The 23,985-nt window shown below is 34.6% G+C and overlaps 1 protein-coding gene across 3 annotated transcripts in view; it reads right to left on the bottom strand.

Moving 5' to 3' along the window:
* The window catches only part of MCTP2 (multiple C2 and transmembrane domain containing 2), a 193,866-nt gene that overhangs the window by 39,806 nt on the left and 130,075 nt on the right, over nucleotides 1–23,985 (bottom strand). For 2 of the 3 annotated variants that reach the window (XM_008048190.2, XM_008048193.2), the window contains 2 exons: nucleotides 4,649–4,771; nucleotides 1,455–1,496 (listed from right to left, as the gene is read on the bottom strand). The exons of the other annotated variant lie outside the window; for it this stretch is intronic. In XM_008048190.2, the coding sequence (XP_008046381.1) occupies nucleotides 1,455–1,496; nucleotides 4,649–4,771 (165 nt within the window). The remainder of the gene's footprint in view (nucleotides 1–1,454; nucleotides 1,497–4,648; nucleotides 4,772–23,985) is intronic. 3 annotated transcript variants of the gene reach the window in all.

The raw sequence follows: 23,985 nt of genomic DNA, 5'->3' as shown, positions 1-23,985 counted from the left end.
ATGATTAGTGGGTTAGAACTTTGCTGGTCCCCTAACTCCAGGGTGGGGAGAGGGACTGGAGACAAACTTAATCACCAATGCCCAATGATTAAATAAATCATGCCTATAAAGGAAGCCTCCATACAAACAAACAAAAAAACAGTGTTCAGGAAGTTTCTAGGTTGGTGAACACACGGAGGTGCTGGGAGGGCGCAGTGCCCAGAGAGGTCAGGGAAGCTCCACGCCCCTTTCCATACCTTGCCCTGTGCATTTCTTCCATGTGGCCGTTCCTGAGTTGTATCCTTTATGATAACCAGTAAATGCAAGTAAATATTTCCTGAGTTTTGTGAGCTACTTTAGGAAACTGTCAAACCCAAGGAGGGGTTGTTGGAACCTCCGATTTGTAACTGGTCAGTCAGAAGGACAGAAGGCCATGCACTTGCAGTTGTTACCTCGTATAAGTTTAAAATAATTTCCTTAATACCGTGAGTTTCTTTGGTAAAACAGCCCATTCTAAACTTGAGCTTGCTTATGACCATTTATATTTGGTGACTTTATCACTCAGAAACCACTTATATAAATTCAGCAAGAAGAGAAATGCAGACCTCTATTCTGAAAAAGGTCACTTTCCTTTTAAAAAAAATTGTACTTTATTTTGTTATTTTGCTATTAATGATAATCTTAGCACAACAAATAAGATTTACTTTGTAATCCACCCCATTTGCTTCAAATAGGCAAAACCATCTGGTCTACTCAATTAATTTTAGGGCTCTTTGTGTCATAGAGCTGGTGTCATTGAATTAATTTCTATTCTATGGGCATTTATATTAGATACTTATTCTTAAGGTTTTTCCTTCTGCCCTTCTCTCTCCCACAAGCCTCCTATTGCTGCCATTACTTGCCCCAGATACCCACAGGTTTTAGGGGACTGGAAGTCCATTAAGCTAGTAGCATCTCATTTGGCACTTCACTTTTTCCATTTTATTCCAGAAGGTTTGTCTGAAAGCGTAATGACAACAAAAGCAGCAGATTTGAGAGATTTTCCCAGGAGAAGAAAAAGGACAGATGTACATAGACATATAGCTGAAAACGCTGCCAGCAACAGCTGGGGAAGTGACAGGCGCGGAAGTGGGTGACCACCCCACAGAGTGCAGACATGAACCTAAAGGAACAGCAATTTCACTTGATTTACTTTTGACTTCCTAGGCTACCTTTTATCTACAAAGGGGAAGGCTAATCTTGGCTTGCATCCAATGAAAGGCCTCCTATAGGTATGTTTTTTATAATATTTCAATTATTCCTTCTATTTTACCCCTTTCAACCTCATTTTTAACAATCTTAAAAAGGAATAGCCTTTTAAAAATTACAATAACATTACGCTCTATAATACTTAAGAGAGAGAGAGAGAGACTCAACCTGGAAGAGCACGCTCTGCTGCCAACGTTAATTTTTTTAATGCTCTTGAAGTCACTCACCTTGTCATCTTCATCCTCCTCATCATCTATGTCAGTGCTCTCCTGAAAGGAAACCCCACAATGTGTTCTTAAAGCATTTACTGAAATTAACAAATGCAAATTAACACAGACACTCTTTAATGTTCTTCTACAGATTAAGCATTAGTATTTTTAAAATGCATTATAACCTCTTTAAAACAACACATTTGAGGTTCAGAGGGACTGTAGCAAGACTCTAAACAGTGTGCATAATCTACATAAAACTGAAAACTATAAATACAGCTATTAGGGCAGTGCCCTTTGAAAGCATCCAGCTTTAAAAATGCATTGCCGAGTTGTACTTTCTGTAAACAGTGTTGTTCTTATTCTGACAAATGAACCAAAATCTACGTTAAGGCTGAGAATACCATATTCCGTTTGTGCTAGGCTCATTGTTATAATGACTCCTCTTTCCCTTTGGGGCCATTACCGAAACATTAGACAGTAGAAAAGGCATTAGTCTGAATAAAATCAATCTTAAGAATAAGTTGCAGGTCTCTATGTGGTATTATTATTTTGCTTGGGCTTCAAGGTTGGAAGGGGCAGGTGAGGAAAGGAAACTCAAGGCTCTGATCTGAACTCAAAGGTGCCTTCAGGTACTGCAACACCTGCTGTGCTGCTAATGGGCTTGTTCAGATTAGCTTAAAAATCTCAATTATTTAATAGGGAAGTTTTGATCATAGCCCTGCAATGTTTAAAAACTAACACATGTTGGTACACAATCAAATGGGTTCCGTAGTTCGGAAAGAACATTCAATATTAAACATCAGGGTCTATTTTCAGCTTGAACACTTATGTTTCTGCTTAACCTTGCAACGGTCAGGCATACTGTTTAAATGTCATTTTTTCAATAGTAAAACAAAAATTGTTAATATCATGTTTTTAAAAGAGAATACTCTGTTATATTCCATAAAATCACTGAGCAGTCATCAAGAAATTTCTCCAGGGCTGGTTCAGTCCTAACTCCCAGAATTCTCATGAGATTCAACTAGCAGTTTTTATGACACTCACTGATCCTCTGGGGAACTAACCTATTCACTATTGGCAGCAAGCGTGTCTCATGAAAGCCAATGGATAAACAGGAATAGAATGAAGACAGGTTATGGGAGAAAAATCAGTGTAATTAGGAGTTGGAAGTGTTCAGCGTGAGACACGGTTACTGTAGTGTTTTACTTTGTAACTTTGGGCATATCATTTGCTACTATGAGCCACAGCTTCATCAAGCATAAAATGAAAATAGGTCTTGCCTACTCCACCGTTGTATAATCAAGACTAAATTAGGTAATAAATTTGAATATGTTTTGTAAATTAAAAAGGATTTATGTATATACAAGCATGTACAGGTATATGTACATGTCCACACATACTTGCACATATGCACATATACACACAATGTAAACATACATCATACACATTGCAGACAAAATAAAATCTGACTAAGCATTGTCAAAATGCTATTTGACAGCATTTTTTTTTTTTGAGTTGGAGTCTCATTCTGTCGCCCAGGCTGGGGTGAAGTGGCATGCTCATGGCCACCGCAGCCTCGACCTTCTGTCTCAGCCTTCCAAGCTGCCGGAACTACAGGCGCATGCCACCATGCCCAGCAATTTTTTGATTTATCATAGAGATGAGATTTCACCAAGTTGCCTGACTGGTCTCAAATCCATGGGCTCAGGCAAAACTCTCACCTCGGCTTCCCAAAGTGCTGGGATTATAGGCGTTAGCCACCATGCCCAGTCAGCAATTTTTTTTAGAGCTGCTTCTTTGTAAAAATTTCCCTCATTTATACCGCTGTGAAACCTAGTCCTTAAATGGACCTCAACTTTAAAACCATTTATTTATCAGTTGGTTTTACTATCTCACTGATATGGGTCCATACCTATTGCATTAAAAAATCAAGATCAAACAGAACATAATTTTGAAGTTGCCTAAAGTTTTACCTCCTGTCACAACACTCATTCTTCCCACCTTCCCTCCATCCTAAATGAAACCAGAAACATCCCTTAAACTGCCATTATTTCAAAGATGATCTTTTTTTAAAATGAAGACATAAGAAAACATAGGCAAAAATAGTCAGCATTTGAGTTCTGGGAAACTCGATATGAAGTGATCTGTCTCAAAAGAAAATAATCAAGTCTCAGAACTTTAGATTTTTGTTTTAAAAACATGGTTCTTAGCCAGGTTCGGTGGCTCAGCCTGTAATCCCGTGCCTTTGGGAGGCTGAGGTGAGTGGATTGCCTGAGCCCGTGGGTTCGAGACCCGCCTGGGCAGCGAGACCTCATCTCTACAATAAATTAAAAAATCAGCCGGGCGTGGTAGCGCATGCCTGTAATTCCGGCTACTCGGAAGGCTGAGGCAGAAGGATCGCCGGAGCCCAGCAGGTCGAGGCTGCGGTGGCCGGGAGCGGCCACTGTGCTTCAGTCTGGGCGACAGAGTGAGACTCCAACTCAAAAAAAACAAAAACAACAACATAGTTCTTGAATCTGGAATGCCAAGATTACATTATAAAGTAAGTCTATAAATACAAGTTCCTCCCCAGCTAGAGGAGAAAAAGGTTCTGTGGGGTGGGATGAAGGGGCAGGGACAGGAGAGTCGGAGAAAAGAAGAAACTGAGAGAAGGGGTCTTGTTTGTGCTTTCTTCAAAAGGACAGGGAGTTTGAGAATTTCAAGCCAAATTTTGGCAACTGAGAAGAGTTGGGTCGATGCCCACCCACCTTCTGATTTCCTCCGAGAATCTCCTGAGCCTTCAGGCCAGAGAGAACATTGCATGAGGTGCCAGGATGGAATCGGTACCCTCCTCCTCAACTCCCAAAGTACTCTGAATGTTCTGGAGTGGCTCTGAGAGCCACCAAAGGTTCCTTCCTAGTGGATGAGGAGGTTATTCACAGAAACCTTTCAGAAAACCAGATGGACATGAAGACATGTGCTATCAGCAAAGAAATGGTGACTGTGAACCAGAGGGCCCTCTCATGCTAAGGTTGTATGTAGGCCAAGACTCTAGCACTTAAGATCCCACAAAAAAATACTGCAGAATACATCTGAAGAAAGATCTCCACTGCAAAACAGATATATTTGCAGGACTGCAACTTAGGTCTCAATGAGTCATGATTTTGTGTTTGTTATTTTTTGTTATTAACACATTTCTCTCCAGTCAAATGTCAGAGCTCTTTGCTTACCTGGCTATCCAGGATGCTGCTGGCCTTGCCTTTCATGGGTCTGATGAAATTGTAGACAAAGATCATCAATAATGCCAAGGGGATCATGTACAGTTCAAAATTCCAGACAGTCACCAAAAATACCTGATTGGAAGACAAGTAAGACCATATGACTGTTTGACAGTAGAGAAGCAATTCTAAATTCGTATTTGCTGCCTTAGAGAGATTAAATCTGGGACTTTCTATAGTAGCTTTTAGAAACAGTTCCAAACATATATTTATGATGATTAACTCAGTTATAGAACTGGTAGCAGAAAGAGTAAGAATATAGAATGAGCTGGTAAGTCTGGAATAGACAGATACAGTAGCCTCACACCTTGAAACCCCCTTACCCCACCAACACTATTATGCTTTTTGTTCATGGATTTCAGTATGCCAGAAATTAGAGGAAGCAATATGGAAAAAATCCAAGGTCACAAAGAGGTGAGCCATAGGCCAAATTTTGTCAACAGAGAGGTTTATTTAAACTAGAGAAAGTGATACTTCTTAAGTTGGCTGCCAAAGTAGAACAATCCAAATATTTCATATGAAGACTCTAGATTTCCAAATGCTTTTTCAAGATCTTAAAATCTACCAATTTTTAGACTGTACAGTCACAAGAAAATGATCAGCTAGCACTGTCTACATCAGAAAAAGTGTGCACTTATCTGCTCAGTTTCCATCAACCTCTGAAACTTGTAACTCCTCACAAAGAAGAGCAAGTGAGTTTGAGTTTTGATTAATCCAAGTGTCTAAGCTACAATTCTTGCTAGAGACATGAATGAAAACAAGAGATGGCTCTACCTTCAAGAAGTACACTAATTAGGGTAAATAAGAACACCTGATAATTATAACATGAGTGAAATCTTAAGCCTCATTTTTTTTTTTTTTTACAGGTAGTCTAGAAGATGAAATAAGGTAATTTGTGGTTATCAGCTGTCAGTTTGTAGATGCTTGAAAAAGTTACTGTTGTAACTTGTTAAGTTAGAAGAGGCAAATTACTGCATCTTAAATATTATATCTTCCATTTCAAAAGCAATATTGTTTTATTGCTAAAAACTTTTTCTAACATTTTTCAAAATATTTTGGTATTTATCGTATATTTTTGTTTATTATTATTATTTTGGTTCCTATTGTAAATGAAATAATTTTTTTCATTATATTTTTCTAACTGGTCATTATTTGCATATAAAAACATAATTTGTATATATTAGTTTTTTAAACTAGCAAGCTTACTGAATTTTTGTTGTATCATATAGTTTTTTATTTACTCCTCTGGGGTTAAGATTATAGTCATATAATTTACAAATGAGAAATTGCTTCTGTTTCCTATTTTCTATTATTTGTAACTTTGCTTTTTCTTGTTTAATTTAATTACTCCTGCAACACAATGTTAATGATGAGAGACATATCATTGTTTAATTTCTGGCTTTAATAGAAATGCTTCTAGTGTTCCATTTTCTACTATTAAGCTTGATTTTGACTTTCTGTCTGAGCTACAGAAATCATTTACACACACATAGAAACTAGTTTCAATACCAGAAAATTTACATACAGGTAATCATTTTATTTCTTTATGTCTTTCAAATATTTTATAAATATTCCTGTATTTGCTCTAAAAGTAATGAAAATATTTTTAAAACAAGAATACTAGTTTTAAATATTAGTTCCAACAATGGATTAATTATTATTTTTAAAATCAGTAATGGATGGTGGCTAATCAACTACTCTTTTTTAGTATCTTTTGAGATGATGAGGAGGGTTTTTTACTTCTCATTTTAAAACATCCATATGGTGTACTGTACTTATAATTTCATAACATTGAACAACCTTGTATTTCTGGGAGAAACTTTATTGACATATAATCATATTTTAATAAATGTTGTATTTTATTTGTAAAATAAAGATTGTATTTTATTTGCTAAAACCAGAAGATGTTTTGCTAAAAACTCGTGAGTTACATTTATCTACACTTGCTTTGTGAGTTCTTTACAAATTTTGGTATTAGGATTATTTTGAGGCCATATAAAATTTAAATCTATTCTTTCTCTATACCTCAGATATTTTTATATTGTATTGCCAAATATTACAAGAATACAAAAAAATACATAAACTAATTTAACAAATACGTATACACCCCTTTCTCAAGCATTAAACTTATTAATGTTCTTGCTGCCATCTTTTTTTTTCTTCTGATTTACTTATTGTTCTTCCATTTCACAAAACAAAACAAAAAGTTCAAATAGTTGGTCCTTATCATTAATCCTCCTCAGTCCTATTTCTCTCATTTCCAGAGGTAACCTTGTCCTAAATTTGATGCAAATCCTTTCCATCTGAGGATGCCTTAGGTTTATATTAGCAATAACATAAACAGCATAAAAATATTCATATCACTCTGCAAATAGTTTAACCAATAGTATGTTTTATAGTTCATGTGGTAGTGTATGCATTAATCAAGAACATTCATTGTAACTAATATAGTTCCCCCTGAAATGAATATTCTGCAATTTGTCCATTATACTCTCTTATCAGTGCAAACTCAGGATGAAGCAGTAATTTTTTATTTTAAGTAGTAAAATATATTAGTCTTTAACATTAGGATTTATGCCTTTACTGTTTCAATGTTCTACTTAAGAAATCATATTCTATTCTGAGATAATAAAGCTATTCTCTTGAGTTTCTTTCCAAGAGGTAACTGTGTGTGTGTTTGTATGATCTTTATTCTCTCTCAACTTTTGTTTTAACTAAAAACAAGCATCTAGTTTCAAATTTTTTCTTGTAGATAATCTTTTACAACCAAATTCCCATAACAATCTTTACTTTTCTCACTGATCTGCATTGCCACTTCTGTTATGTAACAAGTTCCCACATGAGTGTGTTTGTTGTTTGTGGGCCCTTTAAATTCTTTTCTTAATATATTTTCCTATTCTTTTAACAACACTACATTTTTAAGTAATTTAAAAACCAGATAATATCTAAGAAGGAAAGTCTTTATTACTACAACCTCAAAATTATCTTGAATTTTTCAGACTTTTACTCTTCCACATGTATTTTAGAATCAATTTATAGTTTTATGCAACTCTTGGTAAAATTTTGAGATGCTGTTGAATTTATATATTCATTTGGAGATAACTGGCATCTTGATATTGACATTTCTATATGAAGATTGTTTATTTTTCTGTATATTCAAGATTTCTTTTACATATAAAAATATTTTATTACTTTCATCCTACTGATTTTGCATATTTTATTATTTTTGTAAGTAAATTAGAGATTTGATACAATTGTAAGTGGTAATAGTACAATTTAAAAATTTATACATTTTTAATTAATGTTGGGTACAAGAACAAATTATGTATATATGTGGTACACATTCTTTCTAAGTCTTCTTATCAGATATAGGAGATTGCAAATTTTTTTGGAGATCTGATGTAGAAAATCAAATAAACAGCAAATCATGACAATTTTCCTTTTGCCTTCCAATTTATATGTTACTTATATTTTCTTTTAGTGCTAAATGTCTTTACTTTTTTATGTGCAAGTGTGGAATTTTTGGAATATTTTTTGGATCATGAAGATTTCCATGTTGACTTCCTCTAGCTTATTAATCTGGCTTACTTCATTAACTTTCTTTTACTGACTATTTTATATTATAAAATATAAAATCTTTTGCTATCATTTTCTATATTTTCAAAGGTTTCTTTCATTTTTGGTTTTGTTTTATAAAATAAAATATAACAAAAAATAGAGCAAACAGTTCAAATATAACAAAAAATAGAGCAAAAGAAATTACCTAGTAATTTCTTTACTAGGTAAAGCTAGAAATGTTTGTTTTACCTATTTTCCTTTTACTAGTCTTAATTTTTTGGGAGATGAGGAGTTTTAACTATACACTAACTAAATTGGTTGTTGTATTAGGTATAGTTAAGCAATCCTAGATGTGTTTTACGAAAAAAAAAAATTGAGTTGATTTAAATACAACATTCAAACAACCAAAAAGTCTTTCAGAATGAGACCATAGTGCCTTTAGATCTATTTTTTAAATTAGTGCATGACTTCCTCTTCTGACATATAACATTAATTTCCTAACAGGAAAACAAATATTATAAACCCTATTTTTTTTAAGGGTCAATTATATGAGCATCTGTAGGAAAATTGAAACTGTGAAAGAATAAATCAGATCTACATGGGGACACTTAAAAGTTTATGCATCTTTAACCCAAGAGCAGCAGCAGACACAGTGGTGGTAGCAGTTGGTTAAAACTCCAGTGAGGCTGAGGTAAGAAGATTGCCTGAGCCCACAAGTTCGAGACCAGTCTGGACAACTTCATGAGACCTCATCTCTACAATACATCACAAAATAAGCCAGGCATGGTAGCGTGCGCCTGTAGTTTCAGCTACTTGGAAGGCTGAGGCAGAAGGATCACCCGAACCCAGCAGGTCAATGCTAGGGTGGCCATGAGCATGCCACTGCACTCCAGCCTGTGTGATGGAGTGAGACTCCAACTCAAAACAACAGCAACAACAACAACAACAACAAAACCCCAAAAAACTCCAATGAAACACTTGCCATGTTTCTGAATGGAGTAAAACAAGCAAAGTACTCAGGGACAACCAGGGCCATCAGAGGGTGCAGAGGTGCACTGAAAGGACAGTGCAAGCAAAGAAAAATCAAATTCTGTATGTGATTCTCTAAAGTTACTGGCATACACATGGGGCACACTCAAAACAGCCTGATTTGAGATCAAAGTTACCACAACAAGAGGTATGACAGAGTTTGCAGTTTGAGTCTAATAAAGTTAATGCCTTCTTTTTAAAAAAAAAAAAAAATCAAGCTTGTTTAGAAGAATGTAGCAGAATATAGAGTCTCCATAATATTTCCAGCATCTAGAATACAATACAAAATCACTCAACATACAAAGAATCAGAAAAAAATGGAATCCATTTTTTAAAAAAAGACAATCAACAGATGCCAACTCCAAGGTGAGCATTATGTTAAAGTTATCAGACAAGAACTTTAAAGAACCTGGTAAAAATATGCTTAGTGAGGTAATGAGAAATAAACTATTAAAGAGTAAGATAGGAAATATAAACAGACAATATAAAAATATTTAAAATACTAATTGCCCAACTAAAAACTGTGACTTCTGCTATTAAAAAAAAATTCCTTTGAGAAGTGTCTATTCATATATTTTGCCCACTTTGTAACAGGACTGTTTTTTTTCTTTTCAGCACATTTGAGTTCCTCATAAATTCTAGATGTTAAGCCCTTGCCAGATATACAGTTGGCAAATATTTTTTCTCAGTCTGTTGGCTGTATCCCTGCTCTCTTGATAGTTTCTTTGACTTTGTAGAAGCTTGTCACTTGGTTGAAGTCCCATTTGTCTATCTTATCTCTTATGGCATGGGCACTTGGGGTTTTGATCAGAAATTGGTTGCCAATCCTAATTTCCATAAGAGTGTCTCTTGCATTTTCTAAGGTTCTTATTGTTTGAGGTTTTACGTTTAGGTCTTTGATCCATTTAGAGTTGATTTTTGTGTATGGTGATAGGTAGGGGTCCTGTTTCAACATTCTGCATGTGATCAGCCAGTTTTCCCAGCACCATTTACTGAATTAGGTTCTCCTTTCCCAGTGGTTTGTGGTAGAGGCTTTGTCGAAGATGAGTTGGGTGAGAAATTGAGTTTTTGCTTCTGGAATCTCCATCCTGTTCCATTGGTCTATATGCCTGTTATTGTACCAATACCAGGTTGTTTTGATTATTGCAGCTTTATAATACAGTTTAAAGTCTGGGAGTGTGATACCTCCTGCTTTACTCTTTTTTTAAATTTTTTTTTTTCCCCCTGAGGATTGTTTTGACTATTCATTGTCACTTATGAATTCCTGTGCTGTCTTTTCCAGATGTTAAAAGAATGCTGCCGATAATTTAATGGGTATTGCATTAAATCTGTAGACTGCCTCGGGTAGGATGGATATCTTAACAATGTTGATTCTTCCAATCCATGAGCATGGAATATTTTTTCATTGTTTGTGTCATCTTTGATTTCTTTAAGCAATGTTTTGTAGTTTTCATTTTAAAGGTCTTTCACTTCTCTGATTAGGAAGATGCCAAGGTATTTCATTTGTTTGTGGCTATTATGAATGGGATTGTGCTTTTGGGGGGGGGTCTGTTTGTTTATTGTTGGTATATAGGAATATGGTTGTCTTTTGCACATTTATTTTATACCATGAGACATACGAGAAGCCAACAGATACATGAAAAAATGCTCAGCCTCACTAGTCATCAAAGAAATGCAAATAAACCAGACTGAGATACCACCTAACTCCAGTCAGGATGGCCATCATCAATAACTCAAAAAACAACAGATGCGGGAGAGGATATGAGGAAAAGGGAACACTTCTATAATTTTGGTGGGAGTATAAAGTAGTACAACCTCTGTGGAAAAAAGTTTGGTGATTCTTAAAAGATCTAAAAATTGACCTTCCATATGACCCCGAAATCCCCCTACTGGCCTACTGGGAATATATCTGGAGGAACGCAAATCACTCTATGAAAAAGATACCTGCACACTCATGTTTATTGCAGCATTATTCACAATAGCAAAATCATGGAACCCGCCATGCAGCCCATTGAAAGAGGACTGGATAAAAAAAATGTGGTACATATACACGATGGAATATTATGCAGCCATAAAAAAGAACAAAATTATGCACTTTGTAGCAACTTGGATGAACTTAGAGTCTATAATACTGAGCTATCTATCACAGAAACAAAGAACTAGGTACCTCAAGTTTTCACTCATAAGGGGACCGTGAACAATTATCACAATACTATAAGAAAGGGATTGGCAGTAATGAGAAACGGATGGGGAGGGGAAGGAGCAGGATTGGCAGTAGTGGGAAACTGCCAGGGGTGGGGTGGGGCACACCTCATCAACAAGGGTGCATGCATAATGAACATTTGTATACCTAACCCTGAATTGTACACCACATCTCTAAAATAAAATTAAAAAAAAAAATTCAGTGAACAGATTTAGTAGCAAAATGAAGAAGCAAAGTCAGTGAGCATAAAGATATATCAAAAGTAATAACCTAATCTAGAAAGAGAAAAAAAGATTAGAAAAAATAAATAGAATGTCTAGGGATCATCAAATAATTTCAAAAGTTGTCACACCGGTTTTTTGAATCACAGAAAAAGGGAGAGAGGTAGAAAAATATTTTTAGAATTAATGGCTTTACACTTCAAATCTGAAGAAAAATCAAATTTGCAAATTAAAGAAGCCCAGAGGACCCCAGGAAGAATAAATTTAAAGACAAACCAAGTTTAGGCATAAATATATATATATATATATATATATATATATATATATATATATATATAAAACGTTATCATACTTCTGGAAACAAAAGAAAAAAATTGAAAGTATCTAAAAATAAATGGGATTATTATAAACATAACAATTCAAATAGCCACAGATTTGTTGCCATAAACCATGGAAAAAGGGATAGTGCAACAGCAACTTTAAAGTGCTAGAAGAAAAAACAAAAGCTATCAACCAGGATTTTATATCCATTAGAATGAAAGTAAAATAAAGATTTAGATAAGAAAAAAATTAAAATATATATATTTTTTACCAGCAGACCAGCACATCAGTAAATGTTAAAGAAATTATTCAAGATGAAGAACTATGATACCAGATGGAGATGCAAACTTCAGGAAGAAGTGATGAGTATCGGAAATGATGGATACATGGGTAAATAGAAAGCATTATTTTTTAAAATTTTATTTGTAACCCACATAACTTCTTAAAGCAAGTGGTTATAACATAATCCTGTTGAGGCTAATCATGCATTTAGATGCAATGCATATCAAAACTAAAATATAAAGGAGGCTAGAGTTAGGTGGGCATATAGACATAGAGGCGTGCAATGCTTCCATATTTTACATGATGTGATGCAATACTAATCCTAAACTTACTGTAAAAAATTAAGGGAGGATTCTATACACATACATATAAGGGGGGACCCCCAAAAACTAACATTTGTAATAAAAAACTATGCATTTAGTCTTACACGTTAAAACTTCAGTCACCTTCAAAGTATCGCCATTTGATGCAATACACCTATTGAGATGCTTTTTCCACTGCTCAAAATGGTTTTGAGTTCATCAGTTTTGATGCCTTTTAGAGCTTCTGTTGTTTTTCATTTCAGCTCTTCCACACTGGCAAGGACATTTTTTTTTTTTTTTTTTAAATCCAGGGAAACCAAAAAAAAAATCTCTCAGGGTAAGATCAGGTGAATAGCAACAGTAGGGCATGGGGGTCATCCCACCTTTGCTTGAAAAATGCTGAACACACAGCTCAGTGTAGGCAGGTGTGCTTGTAAATCACCCATCACAAAATGGGCAAACATGCTGAAAGAATCTGCAAAAAAAACTCACTGAAGCTGAGTGCAAACTCTCACAACAATGCTAGCTGGTACACTGATGCTGATGGGTTCCTAGAACACTTACCCAGCAGGAGAAGCCTTACTATGAGGGGCTCACTATCCAAAAGACAATTTTGTTTTTGGGGAGCATCCCCTGCATGCACATTAATCCCTAGAGCAATTACACACACAAAAAAAGCAGGGAGGAATAGATCTATTGTAAAGTAAATCGATAAAATGGGAATCTAAAAGGCAACAAATGAGAAACAGGAATAAGAAACAAAGTGAAAAAATGGTAATAAAAATCCAACAATATCAGTAATTACATTAAATGCTAATGGAATAAACCCTATAGGCATAAAAGGCAGAAATGAAAAGATAATGAACTACTTTATGGCAAAAAAATCTGACAACTTAAATCAAGGAAAAAATGTATGGCAAAATACATATTAATAAAACTGAACAATAAATAAGTTTATTATCAAATATGTCTCCACTAAAAAACTCAGTTGCAAATGGTTTCTCTGTTAAATAAAAAAAAGCATATGGTGAAGGAAATATTTCTCAGATAATTTTATATAACCAGTATTGCTCTGATAACAAAACCTGACAAAACAATTGCAAAGAAATAAATTACAGGCAAATGACCAACATAAACTTAGATGCAAAAATTTTCAAGAAAATGCTAATCAAATCAATAAATATATGATACCACAGCATGACCAAGTAGAATATGTGCCAAGAATGCAAGATTGATTTCATATTTTTAAAAAATCATATGCAATTCTCAATAGAGAGAGAATAAAGGAGAAAAAAATTGATTATTTCAATAGATGTGGAAAAAACATTTGACAAATATTCAACACCCATCTATTCTTTTTTTTTTTTTTTTTTTTTAGTTGGAGTTTCACTCTGTTGCCCAGACTGGACTGCAGTGGTACGATCCCGGCCATTGCAACCTCGACCTACTGGGCTCCGGCAATCCTTCCACCTCAGCCTTCCAAGTCGACGGAACTACAGGCACACGCTACCAGGCCCAGCTACCCATCTACTCTTAACAAACAATGACTGGAAGGAATTTCCATCAATCTGTTAAAGGATATCTACAAAAATCTTATAGTTATCATATTTGGCAGTGGTTTATTATACGTAAATTATACCCTCAAAATATTAAAAAAGAATTGATGTGATGCATACAACCACATGAATAACTCTCAAAAAACACACTGAGTGAAAAAAACCTAATACAAAAAAGCACATACTGTCTGATTCCATTTATATGAAATTCTAAAACAGACAAAATGATTCTATGATAAGAAAATCTGCATGCTTCTAAAACCAGTAATAAGTCAAAGATGTCCGCTCTCACTACTTCTACTCAGTATGGGATGAAATGTTCTAGTCATTACAATAAAGTAAAAGAAATAAAATAAAAGGCATAAATATCAGAAATAAAAAAGTACATCTGTCTTTGTTTGCAGATGACATAATTTCTTTTACATAGAAAATCCTAAGGAATCTACAAAGTAAATCCTGAAAATGACAACCAAATTCAACAACATCACAAGGTATAAAATTATTTTTTTAAAAAAGCAATAGCATTTTTAGGTGCTAGCAGCAAAAAATTACAAAAGAAAATGTAAAAATGTATGTTTATCGTGGCAACTTAAACCCCACATAATATTATGAAATAAAATTTATAAAACATGAGCAAGATCTCATCACTGGAAACTTATATAATATTGTTGAAAAACATGACAGAGTATTTAAATTAGTGGACAAATATGCCTAGATCATGAATTGGAAGAAAGTTTTATTAAGGTGATAAGTCTTCAAAATTGATTTATACATTCAAGTTTTCCAAATTTTATAGAAATTGACAAACATATTCTAAACATTATATTGAAATGCAAATGACATACATTAGTCAAAGCAATTTTAATAAATAACACACTAACTGATTTTCCCAATTCATTGTAAAGTTATAGTAGTGAAGGCAGTGTGGTTTTGGTAAAAAGCTAGACTTAAAGATCAATGGATCAGAAGATAGAATCCAGAATAGATCCATGTAAGTGCAGTTAATTGTTTTGTTTTGTTTTGTTTTTTTGAGTTGGAGTCTCACTCTGTCACCCAGACTGGAGTGCAGTGGCCGCTCCCGGCCACCGCAGCCTTGACCTGCTGGGCTCCGTCGATCCTTCCGCCTCAGCCTTCCGAGTAGCTGGAACTACAGGCGCGCGCTACCTCGCCCGGCTAATTTTTTGATTTATTGTAGAGATGAGGTCTCGCTGCCCAGGCGGGTCTCGAACCCGCCGGCTCAGGCAATCCACTCACCTCAGCCTCCCAAAGGCGCAGGATTACAGGCTGAGCCACCGAGCCCGGCAGTTAATTGATTTTTAAGAAATTTGCCAATGTAATTCAATGAGGAAAATGGGAGTCTTTTGAACAATGGCACAAGAACAATTGGATATAGATATATATTTTTTTCACGTATATATTTCATAGGTATATTAAAAAAAACAATGACCAGCTCTTACCACATATCTACAAAATTTAACTCTAAATAGATTATAGATCTAAATGTAAATGCTAATTTTAAAACTTCTAGAAAAAAGCATAGGAGAAACATCATCATCTTGGTGTGAACAAAGATTTCTTAGGACACAAAAAGTAACACAAAAGTAATATACACAGAAAGAATAATAGAAAAAACAACTTCATCAAAGTCTTCATCTTTTGCTCTTTTGAAGATACTGTTACCAAAATGAAAAGGCAAGACACAAAATGGGAGAAAATATTTTCAATACATATACTAAAAGAGAACTTGTTTACAGAATATATACTTTTTTTTTTACAACTTAATAAGATGACAACTCAATAAAAAATGAGATGATTTAACAAAATTCCTCAAACATAAAAAAACTATATGAATACCTAAAAGCACATAGAAAGACACCCAATATCATCATCCATTAGGAAAACACAAATTAAAATCACTATGAAATGTGGTTTCACATGAATTAGAAAGTTTAAAATGAAAAAGACTAACTATATAAAGTGTTGCCAAGAATGTGGAATAACTGGAGCTTTCATGTATCCTTGGTAGGAATGTAAAATGATGCATCCCATTTGAAAAACTGTATGACGGTTTCTCAAAACAGAGCATATACCTACTGTAATTCAGTCTTTCTATTTCACATACGTCTCACAAAAAATACTTGTCCACAAATGTTTATAGCAGAGCAATATTATTCCAAATAACAACAAAACTGGCAACAGCCCAAAGGTCGACCAATAAATGAATACATCCATACAATAGAAAAACACAAATAAAGCAGAACAACCACATATAAAATGCAAGAACCATTACTTGAAACTTGATTTCTCTGACACCAAGGACATTTCTCACTATCATGCATGTTTCTTGATATGTTCCATGACACAGATGCAGAGGTGACCAGATTTGTACCTTCCCCAAAAGTGCAGCTTCAAGAAACTGCCTCAAATATTCAACTAGAAATATTTCTTCAGAATATCCCTCCCCCCGCCTCCGACAAACACGAACACAAAATAGGGGAAAGCGACTCATAAAGAGATTTTGTTGTTGTTGTTTTTGGGAAAACCCTAAAGATCAAAATACTTTGAAGAGTCCGTGGTTCCAAGTTAGTTGAGATTGAAGAACTCAGTGAGCACTACCATAGACAATGGGACAAATCTTTTGAACAAATCCTCTATTGTTTCTTTAGGTATAATGTGAGAAAGGTACTATGTCACCAAGAGTTTAAAAGAACAAATCAAGCTATGTCTATTGGGTTTCAGGATAAAGTAGTCTGTAACAAATTAAGTAATCAACCAATCAATTAAATACCTTCTACATATCCAAGGGAATCCTTCCACCTTAAAGTAGTTCACTTGGCATACCAAGACCAAAGAATGACATGGCTTAAATAGTTTATGATCTCTTCATTTCAAATTATCTTAAGATTATGCCCTTCTGTCCTTTGAGAGTTCATTCAAGATTGGGAAATAGTCAAATTACAAGAAGCCACATCTCTGAATCTCAAAACATTGTTTTTGTTGAAATAAACAAAGTATGATTACAGAGATTAGAGTTTGCATTTTGTGGTTTACACAATCTCAATGAAAGTGGTATTTAACAAAATTGAACAATGGAATCAAGAGCCTCATTTGAACAGATATATTTTGTTAGGGTTTCTTATACAAAATAATGGGTTATTTTATACTTGTAATTCATAAATAGCTAGGCATGCTACAGAGATTTGGGATCCAGCCAATATGATTGTTATTTAGAGCAGGACTTTGACCCAACATTGGTCAGATTAACTAGGTGATCTTAAGTTGCTATTCTACTTTGTAGTCACTTCAGATGAAATAAATACATTAAACATGCAATAATAAAATTATATGTTTACTTGTGGTAGAAAATCGTTTTCCACATTTGCCACCCATATAAATCAAGTTTCAGCTAATAAAAAAATCTACTTTTTGTTATGTTACGCATTCCTACATCCCCAACCAAATGATGGTTTTTAAGAAAGAGAGTAGAGACCCCACTTTCCTTGCCACCAACTCAGACTCCTACCTTCCTCGATTCCTGGGATGAAATTAAGAGCAATATCCCAAGAGGCCCAAAGGAAGGGTTAGTTGACTTTTTTCTGGCTTAAAGCACTGCTGTTTCAAAGTGTAATAATCTCTAACGAATACTCAAGGGGTTAGAAGCTGATTCATCTGAAAACTACTGAAGAAGGGCCTAAATTTTTGTGACAAGCCACTGGAGTGGCCCTTGAGACAAGAAAATTAGAAAGGACAGCAATGACTCTCTCTCTCTCTTTAAGAATATGGTATAAATCAGCTCATTTGTAAATAAAAGATAAAAATCTAGATATTTGAAAGTAGTGTCTCTTTAAATAATCTAGAGCTTAAGTAAATAATCTAGAACTTAGAGAGTAATGTCTTTAAATAATCTAAAACTTTAAAAACCGTAAACTTACTTAAGTGGTATGAAAATTCAGCCTGTAAGTCCAGGGTATAATTTGGGGGGAGATTCACAAATATGTGGTAATTTTAGAAGAAAGATACTAGGTAAAGGTGAAGCAAAGGTATGCTAATTCTGTTTTAAAAACTTCTAGGGTTCAGTAAGGAGAAAGCAATAAAATAATGTTTTTACTTTGACCAGGTACACATTTATTTCTAGGACAATGAATCAGTAAGTAGCCCCATCTCAAAAAGTTATAACTGCCTCTATTTTTTGTTAAAGGGAGAAAAAAGTGCTTTATATGCTACCATACCAAAGCAAAACAATGGAAAAACAAAACATTCCTCAAGGTCTTATCGTGTTCATCCACTTCACTAAAATATTATGTTGCTCCCTGGCCTATATTATGACATTTAGACCTCAGAGGTTAACAGTTAAGACCTCCCATGCACTGGCTTACACTTGGCTCAAGTTCATATAAGCCAATACCCACCACACACTCTAGATTTCTATTTGTACTGCACCATTTTAAAATCATAAAACATGAGTTATCAAATATGTATTTTAAAATAATTATAATCCATATGTTCATGAAAATGGGTAAAAACAAAGAATATCAGCAGAGAACTGGGATTTATATAACTGAATCAAATGGAAACCTGAAACTTATTAAGTGAAATAAAAAGCACAATAAATGAATTTAATAGCAGAACAGATAAAGCAAAAGATAAAATTAGTGATTTAGAGTGGGGATTAGATTAATGATTCCCACTATACTTTAAACAGAGATAAATATGGTAGGAAAATATAATAAAAATAAATGTTGCACTGAGAAAGGTTTAATTCATATGTAAATATATGGTGTCCAGAAGAGAGAAAAGAGAGCATAGGGAAACCTCTATCAGTGATATTGGATGATCATTTTCCAAAACTAATAAAAAAGATTAAAATATTTAAGCAATGGCAAACTGTATGAATAGAAAGAAAACAATACTCAGGTACCTCATAATAAAGCTGCATATAATTAATGACCTAAAGCAAGTTTGAAAGGCAAACACAGGATTCAAAGTAAAACATTGTCTTCCAAGAACAATAATGAAGTTGATAACTGACATGTCCACAGAAAATAGCCAAAAGATAAAATGAAAAAAAAATTGTGTAAGATAGGATTTATCTGTTCCTTTAATGTTTGCTAAAACTTGCCTCTAAAGTTGCATGGGCCTTTTGTTTTCTGGGAAAACAATCAACTATTGGCTCAATTATTTAATGAGTTTAGAATCATTTAAGTCTCTTTTCAGTCACTTTGATGAGTTGTTCTACAGGCTTTATCCACTTCAAATATATTTAAACAGTTTAAGCATGAAATTGTTCATAATATGCTCTTAAATTTAATCTGTCTCATTTGAATAATCTCCCCTTTCAGTGCTTGATGCTGTTTGTGTCTTTTCTCTTTGCACATTGAAAACTCTCAGAAAATAATAAATTTTATTGTTTTTCAAAGAGATGACTTTTAACTTTGCTTTTTCTTTTTAATTTACACACTTATTCAATGTCATTGATTTTTGTTCTTATTTTTACTTTTAATCAATTTGGCTTCGTTATGCTGTTCTTTTTTATGTCTTCATTTTGAAAGTTAACTCAATAATTTTGATTCTGACTTATTTTCAATATTGGTTTTATCTTATACTGTTTTTGTGAACATAAAAGGTCAATTTTAACTCTTATGTGAAAGAGTGAAAAGTCAAGACATTCCTAATGATGGAAGAAAAAACTGGAAAATACTATGTGAAAAAATAAAACTAGAAAAATAACACTTGTGTAATACTGGTACAGGTATAGACAGGACACCAATGGTGAAGCCCAATTTATATTTGGAAACTTGATTTATTTATGATTTTGCAGAAATGACAGACCACTAAGGCAGAATATTCAATAAATGGTACTGAGTCAATTGGATACCCGGAGCACAAAAATAAAATTAAATCATAAGTGGATTAAAAAATTTACATAAAAGGCAAAACCATAAACATTTTAAAGAATATCTTTATGACTTTTAGGGTAGAAATTGATTTTTTCAACATCACATGAAATACACCAACCATTGAAAAAAAATTGATAAACTTGAGATGAAATATTTTGTTCATCGAAGACAATACAAACAGCATGAAAAATAGCCAGGAACTTTGAGAAGATACTTTGATTACTAAGAATTTGCATCTAGATCTTATAAAATGTTTCTACAAATCAATACAAAGTTGGGAGGGAAGAAATTTAGGCAAAGACGGAAAATGAGAGAGAGTCAAAAGGCCAGCAAACATATGAGACTGCTTAGCAATGAGAAAATGCAAATTAAAACCACACCAAGGTACCCTTCACACACCAGACTGACAAAATTAAGAAGTGATAATACTGAGAGTTTCCTAAGACGTAGAACAATGATAACTTTGATGCTGATATGTCAAACCTTTGGGAGATGGTTGGCATTAACCAATTAAGGAGAAAGTATATATCCTCAAACCTAACAATCCTCCTACTCCTAGATATACATCCTAGAGCAGTGAGTCTGAAACTTTTGCATGCGTAAGAAACACCTGAATAACTTACATAAACAGGACTGCTGGGTCCAACCCTCAGAGTCCCCGGTTCAGCAGGTTTGGGGTGAGGCCTGAAAAACTGCAATCCTAAAAAGTTTCTAAACGATGCTTTCCAGGATTCCCACTGGGAACCATTCCTCTAAACTCCTGCACGTGTCCACCAGATGATATGTATAATAATGTTTACAAGAATGCCTTTAACAATAGACAGAAAAAAAAACTCCAAACCTAGAATTAATCCAAATGTCTGTCTAAAACAGAATGCATAAATTAAACAATTTACTCATTAAATAAAATACTATATTGAATGAAGATGAATCACATGAATGAATCAACAACAATTCTGAGTAAATAAATTTGTGAGTCACAGAGTAAGATATAAAAGTATTACATGCTTTCTTTTATAAAACTTTCAAAAAAATAGGCAAAATTGAATTATATTGTTCAAAAATAGATACAAACTTGGCAACACCACAATGGATAGTTAGGGAATGGCACACAACATTCAGTTCACCATGACTTTTGGGGATGGAAGAAGAAGGATTTAGTTACAAAGAGGCCGAGAAAGAACTTCTGAATTAATAGGGTCTCTTCCATTTTTAAGGGGGGTGGTAAGTCCATAGATGTTTATCTTAACACTATAGTTTAAACTGAATATACGTGCATACAGTTTTATAAGCTCCTTGTACATGAATATATTTCTACAACAATTTTTTTCTACAGTCGATCACCTATCACTAGAAACACTGGATACGATTATGCACTGACCTAGGAATGTTTTCTAAGGTCATGAAATTCAGGGCTACCAAGCAGCCACTGCATTGATTAACAACTGCCATGAAGGGCAAAGTGCTAGTTTTGAAAGTGAGGAAGTCCAGGATGGGGAAAAAAAATCAGAAAAGACATTACCAAGACAACACCTACACATCAGACTATTGTGGCTACAAAATTATGGGAGATGCTGAAGTCCCGGGCTTCAGTTCTCACTATGGGTTGCTTGTCATTCTCTATTGACAGATATACAAAAAGGGCAACAGCCACTCTTCCCCTTGACCTCTGAGACCTCTATCCCATATCTGAGTAAAATCCTTGGCAGTTAGAAACATTTAAAAAATAATCCACAGTCTAATAAGTTTGTAGGCACAGTATAAATATAGGACATATTGCATTTTTGGCACATTACTACTCTTTGACACATTGTTTCTCAAACTGACCCGAGAAGGGGATACCATTTATTTTCCAACGTCACATATATTAAACTAAGAAGTATTGATAATTTTACATCAGTTTCAGAAATGTTGGCCATTGTCAAGGGTTCCAAATCCACATGCCCACAGGGGTCAAGCAGGTAAAATGTAAAGAAGTGCAAGAAGCCAAGGTGGAATATTAGAGGGAAGGGTGGTGACCACTGTGAGTTGAGATTACATTTCTTTTTCAAGGGTTCATTTTCTACGCAGTTTCACCTGATTGTTTCATATAAAATAAGGTCTCTATTACTCAGACTTCTGATTTTTCAAAAGTTCATGATTGGAATGAACTATCGAAACATGCAGTTTGTATGGATCCAAAAGCCATTATGCTGAGTAAAAAAAGCCCATCTCACAGGCTTACATACTGCATGATTCCTTTTATGAAACATTCTCAAAGTGATAGAATTATAGTGATGGAAAATAGATCAGTAGTTGACAGGGTTAGGGTGGGTGAATGTTAAGAGTAACACAAACAAGTTTTTCTGTGTCGATGGAACAGTTCTGTATCATGACTGTTGTATTTATCAGATATGTGAACTACAAGCAATCTCCACCACTGAATGCACATGAATGCTGGAAAAATCTAAATCAAGTCTGCACCCGAGTTAATAGTATTGTGGCAGCATGAGTTTTCTGGTTTTGACAATGTACTATGGTTATATAAGATTTCATCATCAGTAGAAGTTGGCTGAAGACAACATGGGAACTCTTTGCACTGTATCTTTTTTAGTTAGTCTTTGCCTATTTCAAAATAAAAGTTTTTAAAAATGTTCATGATGTGAACTATTACAAATTTAATCACTTTACAATAATTTGTTTGCTCTGCCCCACAACACACACACACACACACACAGACACACACACACACACACACACCCACACCCCCACAGTGGACCAAATGTGACCCCAATTGTTTGTCAGTTTAGAACCAAGACCTGGATTATTAATACACTTCTAATTCATACACTGCTCATAATACTTTTCTCTACTTCCCATCCATTTACATTAAAGCCAAAGTGATCACCCAAAGCTTGTAGCTTTCATACAACAAGCCAAATATTACAGTGGTAAAAATAGCTTCACATGTCTAGAGATGGTAAAACCTCCAACGAGGCTGAATCATAGAGTGATGATTAGAGATGAGGTTGGAGAACTAAGTGGGAACCAGTTCATGAAAAGACCTGTAGGTAGGTCAGGGTAGGAAGTTGAGGATGTGATGGTAACTGGGAAGTTGATGATGGATTTTAAACAAATAAATGACAGATTCAGATGTTTAACTAGATAAACTACGTTTTCTGACAGCAAAGTACTCATTTATGGGCATGAAGTAGGAACACGAGAAACTGTGGAATAAAAATAGGAAGAAACTGCAAAAGCCACAGGAAAAGGACAAGATCACTTTGGTCTGGGATGCTAAAGGATGTTTTTCAGAGAATATAGGCTTTTGTTGACTTAAAATGTGGCTTGGATTTTGATTAACTGTGTGGAGTCATGTGGAAAACCCTATGGATTTTACGTCCCTTATATCCACCCACTCATCAGGAATTACTTCTGATTCCTGGACAATCCTCTAATCCAAGTCATTCTCTATTCCTCTTGTCCTTTTTAGTTGGCACCTAGAATCAGTCCATTCATTCTTCTCCCCACTGGTGCCCTTATATACAAGATCTACTGTGTGGATGGGCACATCACTTCCTTCTGCCTGAACTTCCTGCCCTCCAGTCATAAATCAAATACTAAAAATCTTTCAAATTGTCACCAACATGTGACTTCTATATATTCCTAATGGCTGTCTGATATAGTTTGGATGGTTGTCCCTCCAAACCTCATGTCAAAATGTGGTCCCCAGTACTGGAGGAGGAGCCTAATGGGAAATGGTTGAATCATGAGGGTGGATCCTTCATGAATGGGTTGGTGCCATTCTTTCAGTAATAAGTGAGCTCTCACTCTGAGTTCACATGAAAGCTGATTGTTTACAAAAGCCTGGCACCTCCTCTCTCTCTCTCTCTCTCTCTTATTCTGCTCTCACCAAATGACATGCCTGCTCTCTCTCTCTG

The sequence above is a fragment of the Carlito syrichta genome, unplaced genomic scaffold (assembly GCF_000164805.1).
Source record: "Carlito syrichta isolate Samal-C Ts95f unplaced genomic scaffold, Tarsius_syrichta-2.0.1 Scaffold120869, whole genome shotgun sequence".
NCBI classification, from domain to species: Eukaryota; Metazoa; Chordata; class Mammalia; order Primates; family Tarsiidae; genus Carlito; species Carlito syrichta.
This window is presented reverse-complemented; position numbering and strand designations above follow the sequence as displayed.